General features: G+C 36.2%; 1 protein-coding gene across 1 annotated transcript in view; it reads left to right on the top strand.

The window, feature by feature from the left end:
* LOC6031261 (protein mothers against dpp) overlaps nucleotides 1-23,430 on the top strand; it is a 45,639-nt gene extending 22,209 nt beyond the window's left edge. Inside the window, exons 2-3 of the mRNA XM_038253198.1 lie at nucleotides 21,423-21,706; nucleotides 21,767-23,430. Coding sequence (XP_038109126.1) covers nucleotides 21,437-21,706; nucleotides 21,767-22,939 — 1,443 coding nt within the window. The 5' untranslated portion in view covers nucleotides 21,423-21,436 and the 3' untranslated portion in view covers nucleotides 22,940-23,430. The remainder of the gene's footprint in view (nucleotides 1-21,422; nucleotides 21,707-21,766) is intronic.
* The last annotated feature ends 651 nt before the right edge of the window (nucleotides 23,431-24,081 follow it).

Genomic DNA, 24,081 nt, shown 5'->3' with positions numbered 1-24,081 from the left:
TGTACATATAAAACTAGCATCTGGCCAAAATATGAGCACTCTAGGTCAACAGGAAGTGGGGCAAATCGGGACACAAAGTTTGAAGGTTCAAAAACGTCAAAATCTTAAAAGGCTGTAACTTGGGCAAAATTCAATTCAATTTAAAAATTCAAAATGCATCTGAAAGGGATTAAAAAATGCAACAAAATGCAGGATAGAGCACCCCAATTGGTTAAATCTAAAGGGAGTTATTGACATTTTAGTGAAAAAATAGCATAATTTTCAAACTCAAATAAAAAAGGGTTCCATCCAGATATCAACTCGGTTCGACCTGCAGCTTATAGGAGACATCTGGGACTACCATCTGAGACTGAGAACGCTTTGGGTAAGGCAGTTTAACATATTAAATTTTTTGGTTGTAAATTTTTGCTCGGGGGACCCCTTAGATCCCATTTTCTGATGATAATTTTATCATATTCGTGTTCCTGAGACAATTTCACAATAGAAACATGCATAAAAATGTTTATTTTCATCCATTTTAACCCTTTAAAAATGAAAGTTAAAAAAAATCTTCGATTCACATTTATTGAAATCAAGTTCGTTTCCAAGGATACTAGATGACACCAGAAAAAAGCAGCATCTAAATTTTTTAACTTTCATTTTTCAAAGGGTTAAATGGATGAAATAAACATTTTTATGCATGTTTCTATTGTGAAATTGTCTCAGGAACACGAATATGATAAAATTATCATCAGAAAATGGGATCTAAGGGTCCCCGAGCAAAAAATTTAAAACCAAAAAATTCATAAAGTAAAAGTGTCATTTAATATGTTAAACTGCCGACCCAAAGCGTTCTCAGTCTCAGATGGTAGTCCCAGATGTCCCCTACAAGTTAAGGTCGAACTGAGTTGATATCTGGATGGAACACTTTTTATTTAAGTTTGAAAATTATGCTATTTTTTCACTAAAATGTCATTAACTCCCTTTAGATTTAACCAATTGGGGTGCTCTATCCTGCATTTTGTTGCATTTTTGCTCTTTCAGACATTTTGAATTTTTAAATTAATTGAATTTTGCCTAAGTACAACCATTACGATTTTTTGACGTTTTTGAACCTTCAAACTTTGTGCAAAATAGTCCCACTTCCCAAGTTGACCTAGAGTGCTCATATTTGGCCAGATACTATTTATATGTACAAACAACCCCTGAAAATTTCAAACATGAATAATCGAGGTCGAACGACGTCCCAACAAATGAGTTAATATTTTGTTCAACTCATACTAAATATCATTACACAGAACCACCCCACCTTGAACGTGTCTCCCATATCGGGCTAGATTTGCGCTTTATGGTCGTTTGCGGCTGCTTAAGTGCGTTTATGTTCACTTCTAGTCACTACTTTTACCAACACCCTGCTCCACTCCACCCTCTCTCCTTGGCTAAGCAAATGTAATGTTCCCGTTTGTTTATGTTTATTTCTGCCTCTCTCGCGCGTCCCACCTCTTGCAGTGGGACGACATCGTCGTGGTGGACGCGAGTTGTCAACCCCAGAAGAGAGCTGGCTCTGGTGCGCGTGATTTATGCGACTTTATGCGCCAAAACGAAATGGATCGGTGGACGGGGTCCGGGTCTGATTTGCTCATGAATGTTGTTCGAGTTGAGTTGAGACTTGAGAGGTGCTGTGTTTTTGTTTGGAAAACTATTAAGGGAGGACCTCCTCTCTCTCTGCTCAGCAGGCAGTTGACTGTTCGAGGAGAAAGAGGAGAGAGTTCCGACCAGTTTGACGACTTTATCGGGGGTGCTGGCAGGAGGAGTTTTTTTAATTTGGCCATGGCGAGAGTTCATTAAATTCATTAAAAAACGGTTTGGTATTGCGTATAATTGGCCGGTTATTACCGGTGCACTGATACTGATTTGGGAAAGGAGCAATACCACTCATAATTCATTCGACAGTAATGGCAACTAATGAAAGGAGCTTAAAAAAACTTGTTGAATAATTAAGAGTTCAATCGCTTCGGTGACGTTTATGGCTTCCCTAGCGTAAAATGATAGATTTGAGGCAGGTGTATGCGTACAAACACTCGTTATTATGGTTAAATCGTGACGTTCTTAAGTTCGAAGTCACGTGCTTGGACGACGCGTTGGGAAGTTTGAACTTCCAAACCGATAGGTTATGATTTGCTCCCCGAGATCGTTGAACCATTTCGCACAGTATGCATAATTAGGGGCCTTCCTCTTTTTGCCTATTCTCTGTGCACGCACATATTCTCGGCAGAGTTATGGGCGATAACCGTTGAGTGCACAGAAAAAAAGTTTTGGAGTTTTCCCAAAAGGATTGAAAATTGCCTTTAAATGAAGAATCAGAAGAATTCGCACAAAACAACATTTGAATAATTTACCGTGTATATCTGCTACACGGATAAATGTTTTATGCCCTTTCCGAGTTTCCGCTCCGTTTGCTGAACAAATCCATTAAAATCAAACTCTTTAATATTCCATAAAGGCTCCACTCTAAGGACAGAGTGTTACACTTTATATGTGTTGTTCAAGTGGATGGCAATATGCACGAGCGTGTGTGTGTCGTGATTGTGTGTGACGACTATACTAGTTTTCTCAATTACCGAGCGCCTCCATAAGCTTTGATGCTCTGGTTTCGTATCGAGCTCGGTTCGCTTGGGTTTTGTTGCTTTGCGAGAGAATCGATTTGAACCCTCCGCAGTCGTTATTTCATAATTGAATTTTATTAAAAAAAAAAACAAAGCTTAAACTTTGAATAAGTGCCAGAAATCAGCTTTTCGATTTATATTTTAAAAATTAGTAAGCAAATTACCAAAGTTTCTCAATTCAAACGTTCAAGTTTCTCAACACAGTTGTAAGAAGCGTGTCGTTGTTTATGCAGCATGGAAAACCCACACACTTACCATATTTATATTTTCCATCACTTTCCATTCCTTACCCCTCCTCCAAAGAACCCTTCCTCCAAATCCTTCCAGCATCGTCGTCATGTTCGGTTTGATGCTGAGAGCTGTATCTACCAGCGCGACTAAACCCACCCGGCTGTTGTTGGCCTAGTGTCTGTTCTGAGTTAGTGAGAGGTGCTGCCAGTGCTGGGTGTCAGCTGGTGTGTGGTTGCCTCACTTAGACACCAGATTTTTAACTGTTGTCTTCTGGAGTGAGCTTTGCTCACTTGTTTTTGTTGCATTTGAATTTATTGATTATTGATTTATTTATCTATCCTTTAATTTTAGTTATCTTTTGATTTTTTTTTGTTTTATTAGAAATAGAACAGTTATAGATTAATTCTGCAAAATTTAGGAAAGAAATGTAATTTTTCTCAATTTCAATTAATTTCATCAAAAAATAAAACCCCAAGTTACGATCTCACTTGGTTTTTTTGCCCAATTTTCCCTAGTTTTTGACTATTGGCATTTAAAGAACCTTCTGTTACTAAGCGGTAAATGAAAAAGAAATAGTTTCAAGGAACACCATATCTTTATGAACCAGCCAATCACACAAGATGTAAAATTGTTATATCGGTAAATAAAATGAATTGAATTGAATTGAATCAAAAAATAAAGGGGCAAAATAGGGTTTAGGAAAATTGATTATTTTTCCCGTACAAACTTTTGCTCCTGAAAAAAATAAACAATTTTTTAATTTTAAATCAAATTGCAATTATTTTTTTCCGTATTTCGCTTTTCTGAAGTGTTTTTTCTGAAGATTCAGAAAACCGAGTCTGGATTGTATATACAACATAAATGAGCAACTCTCTACAAAATCGGTCTTTTTTTTTAATTTTAATTTTTGTATTTTTTAATCCGACTGAATCTTTTTTGACGCCTTTTTTGCCCAAAGAAGCTTTTTTGCATCATTAGTTTGTCCATATAATTTTCCATACAAATTTGACAGCTTCCCATACACAAACCATGTATGAAAATTCAAAATTCTGTATCTTTTGAAGAATTTTTTTGATCGATTTGATTTCTTCGGCAAAGTTGTAAGTATGGATATAGTCTACAAAAAAAAAAAAAAATGATACGGGGTAAATTTTTTAATGTGATTTTTAATTTAACTGTTTGTCAATAAAACTTGATTTGCAAAAAAACACTATTTTGCCTTCCTCACTGAGGTAAGGCTATAATCCTGCTCTAAAAATGAACTTTGTATAAAAACGTCGTAGACCTACCTTCATGTATACATATCGACTCAGAATCGAAAACTGAACAAATGTCTGTGTGTATGTGTGTGTGTATGTGTGTGTGTATGTGTGTGTGTATGTATGTATGTGACCAACAAACTAGCTCATGTTTCTCAGCACTGGCTGAACCGATTTGACCTGAACCTGTTGCATTCGACTTGGTTTAGGTCCCATAGATCGAGTTTTATACAGATTGAAGTTTCGATAAGTAGTTCAAAAGTTATGTATAAAAATGTGTTTTCACATATATCCGGATCTCACTTAAATGTATGTAAACTACGTCCGGATCCACCATCCGACCCATCGTTGGATAGGTTATCAAAAGACCTTTCCAATGAGTCCAAAACAATGAAGATCTGGCAACCCTGTCTCGAGATATGGTCACTTAAGTGATATTTATTTACTTTTTTGAAGCCGGATCTCACTTAAATGTATGTAAACTATGTCCGGATCCACCATCTAACCCATCGTTGGATAGGTTATCAAAAGGCCTTTCCAACGAGTCCAAAACATTGAAGATCTGGCAACCCTGTCTCGAGATATGGTCACTTAAGTGATATTTATTTACTTTTTTGAAGCCGGATCTCACTTAAATGTATGTAAACTATGTCCGGATCCACCATCTAACCCATCGTTGGATAGGTTATCAAAAGGCCTTTCCAACGAGTCCAAAACATTGAAGATCTGGCAACCCTGTCTCGAGATATGGTCACTTAAGTGATATTTATGTACGTTTTTGGAAGCCGGATCTCACTTAAATGTATGTAAACTATGTCCGGATCCACCATCCAACCCATCGTTGGTTAGGTTATCGGAAGACCTTTCCAACGACTCCAAAACATTGAAGATCTGGCAACCCTGTCTCGAGATATGGCCCCTTAAGTGATATTTATGTACGTTTTTGGAAGCCGGATCTCACATAAATGTATGTTAGCTATGTCCGGAACCACCATCCGACCCATCGTTGGTTAGGTTATCAAAAGACCTTTTCAACGAGTCTAAAACATTGGAGATCTGGCAACCCTGTCTCGAGATATGGCCCCTTAAGTGATATTTATGTACGTTTTTGGAAGCCGGATCTCACATAAATGTATGTTAGCTATGTCCGGAACCACCATCTGACCCATCGTTGGTTAGGTTATCAAAAGACCTTTTCAACGAGTCTAAAACATTGGAGATCTGGCAACCCTGTCTCGAGATATGGCCACTTAAGTGACATTTATGTACTTTTTTTGAAGCCGGATCTCACTTAAATGTATGTAAACTATGTCCGGATCCACCATCCAACCCATCGTTGGTTAGGTTATCAGAAGACCTTTCCAACGACTCCAAAACATTGAAGATCTGGCAACCCTGTCTCGAGATATGGCCCCTTAAGTGATATTTATGTACGTTTTTGGAAGCCGGATCTCACATAAATGTATGTTAGCTATGTCCGGAACCACCATCCGACCCATCGTTGGTTAGGTTATCAAAAGACCTTTTCAACGAGTCTAAAACATTGGAGATCTGGCAACCCTGTCTCGAGATATGGCCACTTAAGTGACATTTATGTACTTTTTTTGAAGCCGGATCTCACTTAAATGTATGTAAACTATGTCCGGATCCACCATCCAACCCATCGTTGGTTAGGTTATCAGAAGACCTTTCCAACGACTCCAAAACATTGAAGATCTGGCAACCCTGTCTCGAGATATGGTCACTTAAGTAATATTTATGTACGTTTTTATAACCGGATCTCACTTCAATGTATGTAAACTATGTCCGGATCCACCATCCAACCCATCGTTGGTTAGGTTATCAAAATACCTTTCAAACGAATTCAAAACATTGATGATCTGGCAACCCTGTCTCGAGGTATGGCCACTTAAGTGATATTTATGTACTTTTTTATTCCGGATCTAAAAAATAGATTAAATTTTTGTACAATTCCATCATATCAGCCATTGTTGGTAATAAGAGAGGAAGGCTCCAACCACATAGGTGGATTAAGTTAGTTTTTATTTATTTTTTTGATATGCTTTAGGGGACATAAAATGCCAATTTTTCTGAAATTTTCAGGTTGTGCAAAAAATCTTTGACCGAGTTGTGATTTTTTTAATCAATACTGATTTTTTCAAAAAAAAAATGAAATATTGGTCGCAAAAATTTTTCAACTTCATTTTTCGATGTAAAATCAAATTTGCAATTAAAAAGTACTTTAGTAAAGTACTCAAGGTGGCCAATTTTTGGTAACTTTTTTAAAAATAGTCATTTTTTTCATTTTTTTAAAATTAGTGCACATGTTTGCCCACTTTTGAAAAAAAAATTTTGTTTTGAAAGCTGAGAAAATTTTCTATATTTTGCTTTTTTGAACTTTGTTGATACGAGCCTTAGTTTCTGAGATATTGCCATGCAATGGTTTAAAAACAGGAAAATTGATGTTTTCTAAGTCTCACTCAAACAACCCATCATTTTCTAACGTCGATATCTCAGCAACTAATGGTCCGATTTACAATGTTAAAATATGAAACATTCGTGAAATTTTCCGATCTTTTCGAAAAAAATATTTTCAATATTTTTGAATCAAGACTAACATTTTAAAAGGGCCAAATAATCAATATTACGCCCTATTAAAATTTTAGTCTTGGTTTAAAAATTTTGAAACTGTATTGATTCAAAAAATCATAACTCGGTCAAAGGTTTTTTGCCCATTCTGGAAATTTCTGAAAAGTTGGCATTTTATGTCCTCTAAAACATATCAGAAAATAAAAAAAAATTAAGTATAGTGTTTTTTGCAAATCAAGTTTTAGGGACAAAAAGTGAAATTTAAAATCACCAATTTTTTTTGCCGTGTATAATTTTTTTCAGTGTAGTCCATATAACATACCTACAACTTTGCAATAATAAGTTTCCAAAATTTCTAAATATTAACGAAAATTTTATTTTTGTGAGAAAAAAAAAAGTTTTTGCGGTACTCTACATTGTGATTTCACAAAAGTTCAGAATATTTTTAAACGAGCCCAAAAATGCTAAATATTACCATCAATTTAGAAAAAGGCATTTTAGATTGTTTTCAGTTGATTAGACTTCTATCTCCATTGATTTTTTTCAGCCTCATGAAAAAAAAAATTGTTTTCGCCCCCTGATTCTTCGAACCAATTTTGAAGGTGCAACGGCCTTATATGAAATGTGTCTTCGTCAAAGTTGTAGGTTATGACTAGGACTTAAAAAAATAAGTACACGAAACATTCATTTTCCAATTTTTTATTTAACCTTATAAGTTTTTTTATCTCAAAATACGTATTTAAAATTTTTGATAAAAATTTATATCTTTTAGGGGACTGAAAAACAATCTTTTGAGCCATAGTGCAAAATCTTGTTTAAAAGATTTGATTTTTGAAAATATTTTTTTTAAGTATCGAAAATCTGGACAAACAAATTATCTAACATAATTTTTTAAATAAAATCGAATTTGAAATCGGAAAATACTTCTGATTTTTTTGACTTTTAGTTATTAAAAAAAAATCTAAATTTTTTTTATGAAACGCTGAGATTTCCTATAAATTTGTCTCTGGAACTTTGAAAATCGAACAATTATTTTCTATGATACAGCCTCACAAATAATTCGAATGAAATGAATTTCTCTAGCGCACTTAATTGTATTTTTGTGAGGTTTTCCAATCTTTTCAACTAAAATATTTCAAACAAATTTTAATTTGGTTAAAATATGAAATACTCTTCTAGCGATTTATTTGAAAATAACTTTACCAATTTTATGTTTAATGCCACTCGAAGGTTAATTCCCAGAGTACTGCTCCATAACCGCGAGACGCGTGTACTCCGTTCGATTCGCAATCCCCAGCGAGTTCTGGATGCTGCTGAGATCACGTCCGCGCACGCCGTTTGAGAGTAGCAACAGCTGTTGGTTGGTGGTAGCTCAGCGCGAAATCCTAACCCGCTAAACGGTGCGTCGTTCAGTTTGCTCCTGCCGCGGCGCTAAACGGTTCGATCTGCGCCGCGCTCGCGTGTTTTTCTTTTCTTTCCCCTCCCGAGGATTATCGATTCGCGCGCGCTTCTTGTTGTTTGTTGCCGGAAATTGGCCGCAAAAGTTTGTGTACGCGAAAGTTGGTGATTTTTTTTTGCTGCGAAAACTATCGTGAAACTCGTGATAGCGGAGCAGCTAAAAGTGGGTGGAATCAAAACATTGTTCATTTTTTTTTGTTATTTTCGTTTGCCCCTTCGGTGGGAGTTGATTCACGAAAGATAGGAAAAGTGGTGAAGAGTGTTGGCGCGAAGAAAAGTTTTAAACGTTTTGTTTGCGGGGTGAAGAGGGAACTGTTGTTGTTTGGTATACCTAGTTGGTTTTTTTTATCCATTTCTGGAATAACTTTTCGATTGGGATTTTTTCCGTTATTTGATGATTGGCTCAAAACAGAAACATTGCTGAGAATATAGTAAAAGTAATATACCAATTTTTATGTGTTTGATTCTTTGTTTGAAATCATTTGGAATTCCTAATATTTTTCATAACCTATTTTGCAACTTCAATAGGTCTTTCTGGCAATGATGTTTCAAATCAAAGCTAGTTTTGAGTTCTACAAAAAAAGCAAAAGTGACGCGAAATTATGAAAATGTATTCCAATAATAAAATTATAAAATATGGATTGAAAAATGCCTAAAACCAATAGAAAAAAATATGGGCAGCGAATGACCGAAAGGTTAAAGCTGCCGGAAATAAAGTAATTAACAACAACAACAATAGAAAATACCTGACATGTTAATGCAAGGATTAAAATGATAAATGAAAAAAGAAAAATCGGTCCTAAAAAAAAGGGGAGATTTTTTTAATTCAAGATACTTAAATAGAAGTCTAACCAATTGAAAACAATTTGAAATGCATTTTCCTGCGTTTAAAATCATATTTTGCAAGTCTGGGATCGATCAAAATATTTTCAATTTTCGTTGTACATTAGGTGCCCAGAAAAATGACCCCTGCTCCACAAGCGGAAAACAGTTTATTGGGTTATTTTAAGCATCTGTGCAAATTTTGAGTGAAACTGGTTGTGATTAACCCATTGATACCCGAGCCTAAAGTTGGCGAAAAAAATGTTTTTCATACAAAAATGACTTTTTGAAATCGTTAATAACTTTTCAGGATAAAGTTGTACAGCTTTGGTATGTTCTACAAAGTTGTAGAGCATTCAATTTCCAATGAGAATCTCACTTTGGGAATATTGGGATGGAAGTAGCGCACCTTGCAGACCAAACCGTAAGAAAATTGGGTTTTCCATACATTGTTTCGATTTTTTCCATACAAACTTCACCCCCGAGTATCAATGGGTAAATGTTAACCGATTTTGCTCATATTTGGCTCAGAGTCCTAAAATAGCCCAAGGAACAATATTCAGCTTGTGAGGCGAGGTTTTGAGAAAAAGTCCCATATTCTGGGCACCCTATTGTACATTGGACCGCAAAGTTTTTTTTTCCAGCGAAAAAAATCTTCCTCCTCCCCTCGACTTTGACCAGAGTCGAGTGACATAAACTTCAAAAATATTTGCAACGGCCTGACTTGCATTCCATAAAATCAATAATTTTAAAAAAGTTCTAAAATTAATACATGTTATGAAATTTATTGAGTTTTTTCTATTTTTTCTTTATATTTTAAAAATGTTGTTTGGGAAAAAGGTTTATATAATAAATTTACATAGAAACCGAAAATATGACCAAAATCGATAGTTTGACAACTTGGCTCAATTCTGCGGGCAGAATCAGATTCAGTGGGCAAAATTACATGAAAAACATATAGCTAGACAATTTTCGAATTTCGTTACGGTGGTCCCATATACTTTTCCTTGAAAATTAGACATATTCAAATGATTATATCTCGAGTTCTAAAGGAAAACACCCTGAGATTTTTTCATCGTTTGTAGTGCTAGTTCTCCTCTTTCGAATGCAACCTGACGCTTAGAACGCTTTTTCGAGATATTTTTTTAAAATTTGCATAATTTTTACCTCAACTAGGCTGTAACCTTTGACCCTTATGTCCAAATTGATTTGTCAAAAATTAAAAATGTTCGTTTTATAGAGTCTAAAAATGCCCCCAACATCTATTTTCTCTAAAACTGTTTTCTAAAGTATGCTCAGATGCTTTCTTTAAATTTGGTCGTAGAAGACGTCGATTGCGTGATAAAATTTTGATGTCTCTGATAAAGTTGCTTGGAATGGCAAGACTCACAACTTTCTAGAAGACAGAATAAAAACCATAACAATATTCCTGAAAAGTTAGATTTTTAAAATCACCCTAATCGTGATCCACCCTAATTTTCAACCAAACCGAATGTTGCCCCTTTTTATTTGCAACAACTCTTCTGATGACACCAAAGCTCCAAAACATCACAATTTTTCGGAAAACCAATTTTACCCTAATTTTTGCGTCACTTTCGTCAAAAAAGACAATTAATATTACACACTGCATGTACAATTTTCGTAAACAAAAAAAAAAATTGCAACCGACGGGATTCAAACCCAGCACCATTAGTGAGGACTGGCGCCATAGCCCGCTCGGCCATCAGACCGATGTAGAAAGGGAAGGATAGGCGTATATATGAGCTTGACATTTCGGTCAAGTAGGTTTCCCATAATCAGTACATCAGGGCTACATATATAGCAGAGTGTAATATTACATTGAATTTCATAAAATAATGCAAAATTTATTTTACACCCATGCCTTTTACACGCAGCTGGATTACTACTTTTTAGCTGTGTATACTTTTATAGATACTTTTAGATTTGCAATCATTCTTTGGGTAAAAAACGCTGGGTTCTGGAAAAGTCGGGAATTCGGAAATGGGATTTGATTGGCCATCCTGTAATCATTCCATGATAAATTACACAGTAAAAAAATCATGGTAATATTACATCTGGAAAGGGGTTCATTTTTTTGTCAGGAAAATTTGTAATTTTGCTTCTGAAAATGTGAATTTTACCATTTTTCTGGTGTAATGTCACTTATTCAGGCCAAACTGTGGTAAAATACATCATAAAAGAGGTTATATTCAACCTTCCAAAATTACACTTTCCATTTTTTTAAATCAAATTTAATTTGACATTTTTACTTTATTAAGCCAAGAACGGCTTTTGAATCGATTTGCTTTTTAACAGGCTATGATTTTTACTACGCTCCTAAGTACTTCCAAGCCATCGCTATGTGCATTCGTTTGATTCAGACTGCATTTATCGTTGGCGGGCGTAAGACCATCATAAATAGCCGACGAGGTTCTTCTTCAACTATGCTGTTGCTGTTAAAGTCTTGCATAGAGATGGAGCGAGGGAAGATGCAGCAAAAAATAAATAAATAAAAATCCGTCCCAAGTGAGATAGTTTCGCGAAAGGAGCGCGCGGTCCCAGGAGGGAAAACTGCCGCGGGTTGTGCCCACCGGGAGAAAGAAGTGATTTTCTTTACAGTACAGTGATTGTGTTGTAGTAGATACTACTACTGGTTCTCCGAGCTGTGGAACTCTCCTGGGGCATTTCGCGTGGAACATTTCGTTAGGGCGTAAAACGTATTTTTAGCGGTCAAAGTTCTAAACAATCTAAATTGATGCGTCCTACTGAAAAGTTAAGTCCGATTTTCTTTCCACCCATCAGCTCACCGCGCGTGTGTGTATGAATTATTAAACATTAAAACCGTAACCGGCAAAAGTAATACCAACAACAACAACGACAACGGTGTCTTTGAGTTTGAAAAATGGTGTGAATCCAGAGGGCGGCAAGAAACCCCGGGTGAAAGGACGGACGGGTTGAAGACGTCGAAACTAGTTACAGCTTGATCGAGTGCGCCGCCAGCAGCAGCCCTTTGGACCCGGCCAGCCCAACTGAGTGGAAGAAACGGTAAAAGATTCGATGAAAATGGCAAATTATACGAATGGTTAGTTTGAAGTATTATTACACACTTTTGATATATGGGGCTTATCGGGAACGAATCGGCGGCTCCGGACTAGTTGAATGAAGTTGTTTTGGACGCGGCTTTGCTGGGCTTTGCGCGTATAGTTGAGATGTTGGGAGGTGAAAAAATTAAACTGATCGTATTAAACGGTTTAGGTTGGTAGCGGCTAGTTGAAACGAATGACTCAGGAACAAACTGGATGAAACATATTTTATCTTAGATAAGGTTGAAAAGATGAGTTAATAAATTCATTACCTATTTTAACCGATATTCAAAAGAAAGAAAGTGACAATTACGATTTAAAAACCAAAGACATTTAATCATTCGAAGTAATTGACTCAATTAAACATAAATAATTTAATGGTGTAAACAAAAATTAGCATGCTTAGAACGACTCAGAACGTGGTGCAATTATCTCGATCAATCCAAATTGAGTGGCGTCGGATGCAAAATTATCTCATTTGTGGAGCCACACGTAATTTAGACAATTTCGAGCGTGATTTGCTACCAACAGATTTACAACAATTTACGGAATGGATCTTCGCAGCTGGGTGTCAATTAGGGCAGGAAACACTCTCAAATCAGCTTGAAATGTTTTGGAATTAGGTCAGCAAGGACATGAAGGCTCTGTCTGGTCTGGCTGTGGGTCCCACAGTTGAAATTTTGAATAATTTGCTTGGGCATTCAAATTTGATTATGTTCATCGTGATTTTATAATATTTTAATAATTGTGTTGCAGGCCTCGTGTTATTTTTGTTTTCAAGCGCATTTTCAAGTTCGCGTAGCATTTAATGGGTTTATTTATTTTTAACTTGGTACCTAACCTATATAAATTTGAAATTTTAGATTTGAAATGAAAACTAACTGATTTAGATCCAATTTTAATCTAAAACATACCATAATTAGTATAATCCAGTCGATATTTCATTATGCAGACGATATTTTTAAACTTCTGGTATCAAAGTCCTCAGAACATGATATGTAAACAAATTTTCTGGCTGTGAGACATTTTTCAACTTTGCTTATGAGTAGTTCTCTTCGTTTGCAAATCGAATTTTCTTTGTATGTTTTTATTATTTGGATGAAACATCGTCCTTGTATTTCCTATGTCGAAAGAAGTTATTCGCTTTATTTTTCATAAAGTCTCCATACAATTGAGTGGGGGGACTAATCAGTACTATTCGAAAAATAGGCAAACGAAAAAAACATTTTTTTATTTAACTTTTATCACTAAAAGTTGAATTCTCAAAATAATTATTTTTAGTTTTCGAAAAATTGTATGTTTTAAGGAGATATGATTTTTTGAAGAAAACCCTGTTAAAAGAACGGACAAAAAATTAAAAAATCAAAAAAATCAATCAAAAGTACTTTACCCTTTCGTTTGATGAAATGTATCATTCTAAAGTTTAGCCACTTTTGCGTATGTATTTTAGATTTTTTTCGTTTTATTTGCACTTTAGAAATAGGGAAATATACCCTTCTAATCAAACACCTATCTTCGTCATATGGAGAGTTTGATGCTCGATTAAAGCTCCAAAATTCTATTTAGGCTATAAACTTACCAGCAACAGCACCGCCTCGAGTAAGCACTCAAATGTATGCCACTTATTGGCCAAAAAGATTAAATTTAATGCACTTTTGATCATAATTTCTATTTTGCGAGACCTCTCATCATTTTGGTGCCACACACATCCACACGCAAGATGAGTGGTTAACTGCATCTGAAAGTCGCCATCAATATCTTTTCACTTGCGCTAACGATTTCAAAGCGCTTAAGATATAAAATTGCTTCCAACTTCCGGAAACATGTTATTTTGCCCATTAGTTAGTCACTCACTTGAAAAATAATCCCGAAACATGTAAATAATTAGCAAGCACCATAAAAAAAACAAACGCGCCAATTCGTTTGACGTTTCAATTTCGACCATCCATTTTAATCGAAGGCTGAAGAAAACCGAGCGAGAAGCGAAGGCAAATAAAGAACAAAGGGTGGCTACCAACACCACCAGCAGCGCTTGTGGTGTTGCAGAAACTTTTCTCTATAAATGCTACTTTTCGTGAGTGTTCGCTTAAAATTTCATCAATTTTGGCAGCACTAAGCAGATCCAAAGAGCGCTGGAAGAAAAAAGAGCTAAGCTGAAAATAGAAAGTTGGGCGTGGCCCAATGCACTCGTTTGATTAGAATGCATTTTTGAATTATTTTTTGTTGAATGCTTGTAAAACGAATAGCATAACTTTTAATAAAAGTGGAAATAAACTGAAATGTTCACAAAAAGTTGCTCTACTCGTTGGTGTACTTGGTTTTAGTGAATTTCAAGGAGCAATCCAGATTATCCAGCATCGTTCAAACACGACCGCTTATTAGGTTTAAAATGGGCATATTTCCTACCTCTTGAAAAAATGAATTTTTGAAAAGCAGTGAAAATTTGAAAATTGGATGCACAGTTTCTGAGGTATAGCCACATTAAGTATTCAAATCGAAGGTTTTTTTTCAATTGTCACCTAATTTTCCTGTAATTTTCTACTGACGATATTTTGGAAACTATTGGTTTGATTATAAAAGTTAAAAAATTAAATTCTCTGATCTTTTCATAGATAGATTTAGACTGAATTATACATTTTTTTTTAAAAAATTTTAAAGATAAGAAAATTTCACAATAATTTCATTTTTAACGTTTAAAATCAGAACCAAAGTATCCAAAATATTTCATTTTTTATCGTTTAAAATCAGAACAAAAGTATCCAAAATATCGTCAGTTGAAAGTTACAGGCGGCCGATTAGGTAACTTTTAGAAAAAAAGCATCTAAGAATAAAAAAAATCGGAAGCATACGAAAAAACAAAGAAATTATGTATGGCTAGCCGGCTATAACATGTTGTTGTTTATTTTATTTACGTGATTTTAAACCTGGAGAGGTCATTCGTCATTTAAGGCTATAACATGTGAACGGTACATTTTATCAATAAAAGTTCAAGTACTATTTTATTGCAAATTTGATTCGGGGTTTAAAAAAGATTTAAAAAAATGTTTTGTGTTCCTCACATTTTCAAAAAAATTATACCTCTGGAACCAGATTTTGCACCATCTTATGCACTATGACTCAAAAGAGGTCTGTTTAATCAATATTAAAACATATAAAAAAAATACAATTTTATTTCTATGTTTTGCCTTCCTCACCTCAATGAGGAAAGGCTATAAAATCACTCGAAAAATGAACTTATTTATTTGACCTCGTAGACCCACCTTCACGTATACATATCGACTCAGAATCATGTCCAGAGTAAATGTCTGTGTGGATGTGTGTAGGTGGGTGGACAAAAAAAATTGTCACTCGATTATCTCCGGACTGGATTAACGAATTTTGACCGTATTAGTCTCATTCGATCCGTCTTGGGGTCCCATAGGTCTCTATTTAAAATCAGCAAGTTTAGTTAAGCACTTCAAAAGTTATGCTAAAAAAACGATGTAAAAAGGGTGGTTTTTGCAAGAAGAACCTATCATGTAATACATTTTCAGAAAGGTATTAAAATGACCTTTCCAATGAGCCCAAAACATCGTGATCATCTGACAACCCTATCAAAAGTTATTGAGCAATTCTCTACGAAATCGGTCTTTTTTCTTCAATTTTAATTTTTGTATTTTTTAATCCGACTGAAACTTTTTTGGTGCCTTCGGTATGCCCAAAGAAGCCATTTTGCATCATTAGTTTGTCCATATAATTTTCCATACAAATTTGGCAGCTGTCCATACAAAAATGATGTATGAAAATTCAAAAATCTGTATCTTTTGAAGGAATTTTTGATCGATTTGTGTCTTCGGCAAAGTTGTAGGTATGGATACGGACTACACTGGAAATAATACACGGTAAAAATTTGGTGATTTTTATTTAACTTTTATCACTAAAACTTGATTTACAAAAAAACACTATTTTTAATTTTTTTATTTTTGATATGTTTTAGAGGACATAAAATGCCAACTTTTCAGAAATTTCCAGGTTGTGCAAAAATCATTGACCGAGTTATGAATTTTTAATCAATACTGATTTTTCAAAAATCGAAATTTTGGTCGTAAATTTTCAACTTCATTTTTCGATGTAAAATCAAATTTGCAATCAAAAAGTACTTTAGTGAAATTTTGATAAAGTGCACCGTTTTCAAGTTATAGCCATATTTAAGTGACTTTTTTGAAAATAGTCGCAGTTTTTTATTTTTTTAAAATTAGTGCACATGTTTGCCCAGTTTTGAAAAAAATATTTTTGAAAAGCTGAGAAAATTCTCTATATTTTGCTTATTCGGACTTTGTTGATACGACCTTTAGTTGCTGAGATATTGCAATGCAAAGGTTTAAAAACAGGAAAATTGATGTTTTCTAAGTTTCACCCAAACAACCCACCATTTTCTATCGTCAATATCTCAGCAACTAATGGTCCGATTTTCAATGTTAATATATGAAACAATTGTGAAATTTTCCGATCTTTTCGAAAAAAATATTTTCAAAATTTTCAAATCAAGACTAACATTTTAAAAGGGCGTAATATTGAATGTTTGGCCTTTTTGAACGGTCGTATCAACAAAGTCCGAATAAGCAAAATATAGAGAATTTTCTCAGCTTTTCAAAAATATTTTTTTCAAAACTGGGCAAACATGTGCACTAATTTTAAAAAATGAAAAACTGCGACTATTTTCAAAAAAGTCACTTAAATATGGCTATAACTTGAAAACGGTGCACTTTATCAAAATTTCACTAAAGTACTTTTTGATTGCAAATTTAATTTTACATCGAAAAATGAAGTTGAAAAATTTTACGACCAAAATTTCGATTTTTTGAAAAAATCAGTATTGATTAAAAAATTCATAACTCGGTCAATGATTTTTTGCACAACCTGGAAATTTCTGAAAAGTTGGCATTTTATGTCCTCTAAAACATATCAAAAAATAAAAAAAATTAAAAATAGTGTTTTTTTGTAAATCAAGTTTTAGTGACAAAAAGTTAAATAAAAAAATCACCAAATTTTTTTTACCGTGTATTATTTTTTTCTAGTGTAGTCCGTATCCATACCTACAACTTTGCCGAAGACACCAAATCGATCAAAAAATTCCTTCAAAAGATACAGATTTTTGAATTTTCATACATCATTTTTGTATGGACAGCTGCCAAATTTGTATGGAAAATTATATGGACAAACTAATGATGCAAAATGGCTTCTTTGGGCATACCGAAGGCACCAAAAAAGTTTCAGTCGGATTAAAAAATACAAAAAAAATCGAATGACCGAAATCCTAGAGAACTGCTCTATTAGCACTTAAGTGTTATTTATACACTTTTTGGAGGCCGGATTTCACATATTTCAATGAAAATGATGTCTGGATCTCTTATGCAACCCGTTGTTAGTTAGATAATTGAAATACCTTTCAAATGAGTTTAAAACATCAAAGATCTGACAACCCTATCAAAAGTTATCAGCACTTAAGTGTTATTTATATACTTTTTGGAGGCCGGATCTCAGATATTTCAATAAAAATGATTTCCGGGTCCATCATGCGACCCATCGTTAGTTAGATAATCGAAAGACCTTTCAAATGAGCCTAAAACATCGAAGATCTGACAAAATCAAATCAAATCAAAAGTTATTAGCACTTATGTGCTATTCATACACATTTTGGAGGCCGGATTTCAGATATTGTGATAGAAATATTGTCTGAATCTTCCATGCGAACTATCGTTAAATAGGTTTTTTATCAGACCTTGTTGATGAGCCAGAAATATTGAAGGTCTGCGAACCCTATCAAAAGAAATGAGTAATAAAGTTGATTTGTTAAACATGTTAAGGGGGAGTGTTGCTATTTTTACTGAAAGAATTGACTTTGTGAATGTGAGGAAGGCACCAACCACCTAAAGGTGGATTAAGTAACGTTTTTTTTATTAGTAAATAATCAATTCACTTTTTCGTATTTCTTAGAACCTAAAAGAGTTTTGGAACCCCAATTATAATTTGTATTACAGTTCAATTTGATGTATTTGGATATCCTAATAATGGGAAAGCAGGGAAATGATGAAATAAAATAAATAATAAAATTTCGAGATTTGCTATGGAAAAAGATAGTAATAGAAAAGCTTAAAACTAAATAATTATAAAATACGTATTTTGGGAATCCCATTTTTAATGACAAAAAAAAAAATAAATAAAAATAAGGATATTTTTTTCAAGTTCCTATTTTTTCCGAAAAGTCCTAATTATAACCTATTATCACAGAGAGGATTCTGTGAATGGATCACATTTCACAGAATTTACATGGGAGAAAGGATGCGTGGACATACCGTACCAAACGCTCCGGGTCACCATTCGATTCAAAGTTTTAACAAATAATCTATAGAAATTATAGGAAAAATATGGTACGGCGGAATCATTCCAACCTAAATAATTTATTTACATTAATGTAAATTTGTACATGGCTTTAGGAAGACTCTCGAGTTAATAATTAAAAGTTGACTTACAATTCGAAAGGATAGTAAGTTGTGAAATCTACAGTCAAACTTAAAAAATCGTCATGTCAATCCCTTCCAAACTCGTTTCCCTGCCCATTTGTTTACCGCAAAGCCCAAAAAGCACTACACAGTGTACCGTTTGATCAATCCATTAGCATCTAAACAAATTAATTTTAACACCTTCCCAATCCCCCCTCTCACCACCATCGACTTACAAGACTCGATAGAGTGTATTTCGCGTGACGAATAGCTCCGTTCCCAGGAATTCCATAACCGTTGAGCAGTTTTGAGATCTTAATTGTCCTGTGTTTGGCCAGAAAACAAGAAATGCCCAGTAGCCGTCCCCGCAGGTTGTTTGCGTGGGTCAAACAAAGCGGAACCTCTAAAAAGATGGTTGGCGTCGATCGTGGTCGTCGCCGCCGCATCTCGCGGATCCGGTTGAGAAATTGGATAGTTTCGCGATAGCTATTTGCGGTTGTTCTGACTGAGGTATGCAGCCCGATCAAGGTCGTCGATCGCGGTTTGATCGTGGTGTAGTTATTTTTTCGTTTGGAAATACTTGAACAGAGAAAGCGAGTCTCTGTCGGAGATATTAGCTCGAACCTCAGAAGGAAGTCGCTGTTTAATTAGTGTGGTTAAGTAATTTGTCCACTTAACAGTTTGTCTCTAGGACGTTTGGAGGTATACTAATTACTGGCACTGTAATTGGCACATACGCCACAGAACGAGTTTTTTTTCTTCAAATCGGATAAAAGCACTTATCCAGCTGTTCTTAAAAAAATGCAAGTTGTACTTCGGGTTAAGGGCACACACTAATCGCGTTGATTTGTCCTTTCCTGACCCAACCCAATAAAGTCTCGCGAGTAGAGCGACACTCTGTCTACCGGGGTTCAGCAATTTCAGCTGTGGCGGTTAGCCCCAAAGTGTCACAAGCTCATTAATTAGGGGCGTGTAACTCTGTCGCACACATTGTTTTTCCTTTTTCAAAGTTATAATTAAATGTACACCTGCTGCTGCTGGTTACACAGTTGAAAAAAAATCTGTCAATATCTTTTTTAACAAATTTATAAAAATCTATTTTTTCTGATTTGTTCTCACATTGTTCTTAGAACCCTAGGAAATTATAAATAAAAAAAATATTTTTGCTGAATCAGGATGATGTTAGAGGAGATATACGTTTTATTTTCCCGAACAGAGGGAAATAACTTGCGAATAACATTTTTTGATGTTTGAAAATACTAGGCCAATAACATTTTATGTTATTTATAACAGGATTTGTTATTCGTTGATATGTTTTTTTGTTATGGATTGTTATTGTAATCAAGGGAATGATGGAAAGAGAGGAATCACAAATCCGTATAAATAATTTCAAGATTTTTCAGGTGTAAACCGAAAACGCGATCAAAAATTAAAATGGAAGAATAAGGCTTTTAACTGCTTATTTAATTGTCGGTGTACAGGACGCCGCACTGTTTAATCATTTTCTGACGTACATACGATTTTGCAGTCCAAACCCAGTCATTGAATTGGAAAAAAATTTTTTCAAATTTTCTATTCTTGATTTGTGTGCACCTATGTCGAAGACCAAGATTGTTTACTTTTTGCTCTTTGGTCTGACAGTCTTGGTCTGACAGATTTGGTCTGTCAGTTTTATCATGGATTTTGGTTTGGTCTAGGCGAGGGATAGGACACAGCACCTTCCTGATTGTAATAACAGACTAATAACATTTTTAGTTATTCTACGAACAAATCTCTGTTATTATTTTTTGTTATTTTAACAACTCCATAACAAAAAATGTTAATCCTAAGTTGTTTTGGCATTCAACCAATATCAGACCAATAACAAATTTTGTTATGATAACATAAACTGTTATTAAACTCTTATTCATAAATGGATTTTTCATGAAGATTCCATAACATTTTCTGTTATTTTAACAGTATCGTTATTGAAATGGCATGAATTTTGTTATTGTCGTCTGCCCGGGTCGAACTCCTTAACCGCTCAAGGTTGATCGTCAATCAAAGGGTTCTTTTGTGGAGTGTTGTTTGCAGCGTTGTTGTTGTGTGTTAAAATTATGTAAAATTATTCATAAATTGGGTATTAGAAAAGTGATTTGTCAACAGGTTCTGTCATTTTGCATTAACTTGGACAGCTTTATCATTGTGAGAGGATGTGGGCGGTTCCAGGCAACATTGCTAAATGACTAGGCCGTTTTATGGGAAATTAGTATTTTTTAAAGAAAGATGATAAAAAAATGTATGTAAAACTCAAAAACTCAATTGGATAACAGCTAAATATTGCAAATCTGCATCATTTATTTTTATTTTTTAAAGCTCAACTCTAACTGGCCAGCTGTTGAGAGGCACTATCTGCGTCATATTCAGCTGTGTATTAAACACCAAATCAACGCTAATTTGAGTGTCCTACTTTTGTTCGTTCCTCCGACTGAATACCGATTTCCATGCAGCTTTTTGCAAAAAATAAAAATAAAATAAATACAAAAACCGCAAACGGCCGATTTTAGCCCGCAAAAGAGTTGTGAATTTTCGCCCGCGCGCGCTCATAAATTCTAAAATCGAAACGTGCGGTGATAACGGAAGCTCATACAGCCAATAAAATAATAATTTGTAAATTAAACTGGGCGCGAGAGTGATAGCAGGCACGATTGGTGTTTGTACAAACATAACTGCCCGCTTGATTATGCAAACATTATAAACAAGACCCTCACTGTTTAGATGCAGTTGAGCGAGACTCTCTGTTGTGACTTGCTTAATTGGTAAAAACAGCGTTCTAATCAGATTTACACTTTTCTTCTTTCCCTCCGTTTGCAGATTTCTTCTTCACGATGGACACTGACGATGTGGAGTCCTCGAGTAGTAGCACCATGTCCTCGCTGAACTCGCTGTTTTCGTTCACGAGCCCGGCCGTCAAGAAGCTGCTCGGCTGGAAGCAGGGCGACGAGGAGGAAAAGTGGGCCGAAAAGGCGGTCGATAGTTTGGTGAAGAAGCTGAAGAAGCGAAAGGGCGCGATCGAGGAGTTGGAGCGGGCGCTGTCCAGCCCGGGGACGCCCTCGAAGTGTGTGACAATTCCGCGCTCGCTGGACGGGAGGTTGCAGGTTGGTTTGATCGGGGGTTTGTTGCTTGGGTGGAAGGGTTAATGTGAGTTTTCTTTGTAGGTGTCGCACCGTAAAGGTCTTCCGCATGTCATCTACTGCCGAGTGTGGCGTTGGCCGGATCTGCAGAGTCACCACGAGCTGAAGCCGATCGAGACGTGTCAGTATCCGTTTAGCGCCAAGCAAAAGGAGGTATGCATCAATCCGTATCACTACAAGCGCGTGGAGAGTCCGGTGTTGCCGCCGGTTCTGGTGCCGCGCCACTCGGAGTTTGCGCCGGGTCACTCGCTGTTGCCATTCCACCAGATGAATGAACCGAACATGCCACACAACGTGAGCTATACGAACGCCGGCTTCAACAGCATGAGCAGTGGAGGTGGTGGAGGCGGTGGCAACGGCGGTGGAGGAGGTCCAAACTCGCCCATATCGTCGCACATGGGACCGAACAGTCCGATTTCTTCGGTGTCCAGTCCGGGACCGATCAATTCAAATCCTCAGAGCCCGTACGGGTCGCTGCCAGAGACTCCCCCGCCGGCGTACAGTCCTCCAGAAGACGGGAACAACGTGGCAGGCCAGGAAAACAACCAGATGGACACAAATCAGATGCACGGCGAGGTGGCCCCGGTCAGCTACCAGGAACCTCCGTACTGGGCCAGTATAGCTTACTACGAGCTGAACTGCCGCGTTGGCGAAGTGTTCCACTGCAACTCGACGTCGATCATCGTGGACGGGTTCACCAACCCCTCGAACAACTCGGACCGCTTCTGTCTGGGCCAGCTGAGCAACGTCAACCGCAACAGTACAATCGAAAACACACGTCGTCATATCGGAAAGGGAGTGCACCTGTATTACGTCGGTGGCGAGGTCTACGCCGAGTGCCTGTCCGACTCGGCCATCTTCGTGCAGAGCCGCAACTGCAACCACCACCACGGATTCCACCCCAGCACCGTGTGCAAAATCCCGCCCGGTTGCTCCCTCAAGATCTTCAACAACCAGGAGTTTGCCCAACTCCTGTCCCAGTCCGTCAACCACGGCTTCGAGGCCGTCTACGAGCTGACCAAGATGTGCACGATACGAATGAGCTTCGTCAAGGGTTGGGGCGCCGAATACCACCGACAGGACGTCACGTCCACACCCTGCTGGATCGAGATTCACCTGCACGGCCCGCTCCAGTGGCTCGACAAGGTGCTCATCCAGATGGGCTCGCCCCACAACGCAATCAGCTCGGTGTCGTAAGGACTTGACTTGACGAAGTGAATGTGCGTTCGTACGTGCGTGTGATGAATGTGTTTTTAAATACTTTTAGCAGCTACCGTTGAGCAAAACTGTAGCTTTTATTATTTTCTAAAGCAATTGTTTTACTCTTCTCTAAATTAAGGAAAAAAGCGCGTTCGCGTAAAATGTAGTAAGGTAAGGAAGAAATGACTAAGACGCTGCAAACGTTTGGACAAATAAATACAAAATTTCCGGAGACTTGAACAAGTATTCAATTAGTGCAATTTCTTTTTAAAACAAAACACACAGACGAAACACTATTTGCCATTATATATTTTTGTCTTGTACTACTTTTAACCTTTACCATTTCTTTCGATAAAATCAAAATTATTCATATAGTTTTAAACAAACAGATGCGTTTCTTTCAAAAAGAACAATTTTATTAGATAAGTTATGTTTTCTGTTTTTATTTTTATCGCGTAGATACTATTTTACACTCTAGTAAATATTTTTTAAAAGTGCCTCTTATGTTTCTCAAAGATTTTCACCCGTTTTCATCGAACACTATTAAGAGCGAGTTTTTCACCGATGTGAAACAGGTCGTATCGAGGTGCTCCGATTTGGATGAAACTTTCAGGGTTTGTTTGTCTATACATGAGATGAACTCATGCCAAATATGAGCCCTCTACGACAAAGGGAAGTGGGGTAAAACGGGCATTGAAGTTTGAGGTCCAAAAAACATGAAAAATCTTAAAATTGCTCGCATTTCCGTAAAACTTCATCAATTCCAACTCTCTTAGATGCATTCGAATGGTCTTTTGAAGCCCTTCAAAATGTGCTATAGACATCCAGGATTGGTTTGACTTTTTCTCATAGCTTTTGCAAATTACTGTTAAAAATGGATTTTTTTAAAACCTTAATAACTTTTCCCAACAGCCTCCAACACCCATACTCCCATAAGTCAAAAGTTAGGGAATTTCATGGACTATAAGCCTACGGTATTAACTTTTTGGCCAATCGCAGTTTTTCTCATAGTTTTACGATTTTTCTAGAACAAACATTTTACAACGTTAGTTTTTGCCCTGTAGGCCGCCATAGCGGCATTTTTTGGTCTCAATTTTGTCATATTCGGAATCCTCGGACAATTTCACGTAAGTTAGAAG

The sequence above is a fragment of the Culex quinquefasciatus genome, chromosome 2 (genome assembly GCF_015732765.1).
Source record: "Culex quinquefasciatus strain JHB chromosome 2, VPISU_Cqui_1.0_pri_paternal, whole genome shotgun sequence".
Taxonomy (NCBI): Eukaryota; Metazoa; Arthropoda; class Insecta; order Diptera; family Culicidae; genus Culex; species Culex quinquefasciatus.
Note: the sequence above shows the minus strand (reverse complement) of the source record. Positions and strands in the feature narration are given on the sequence as shown.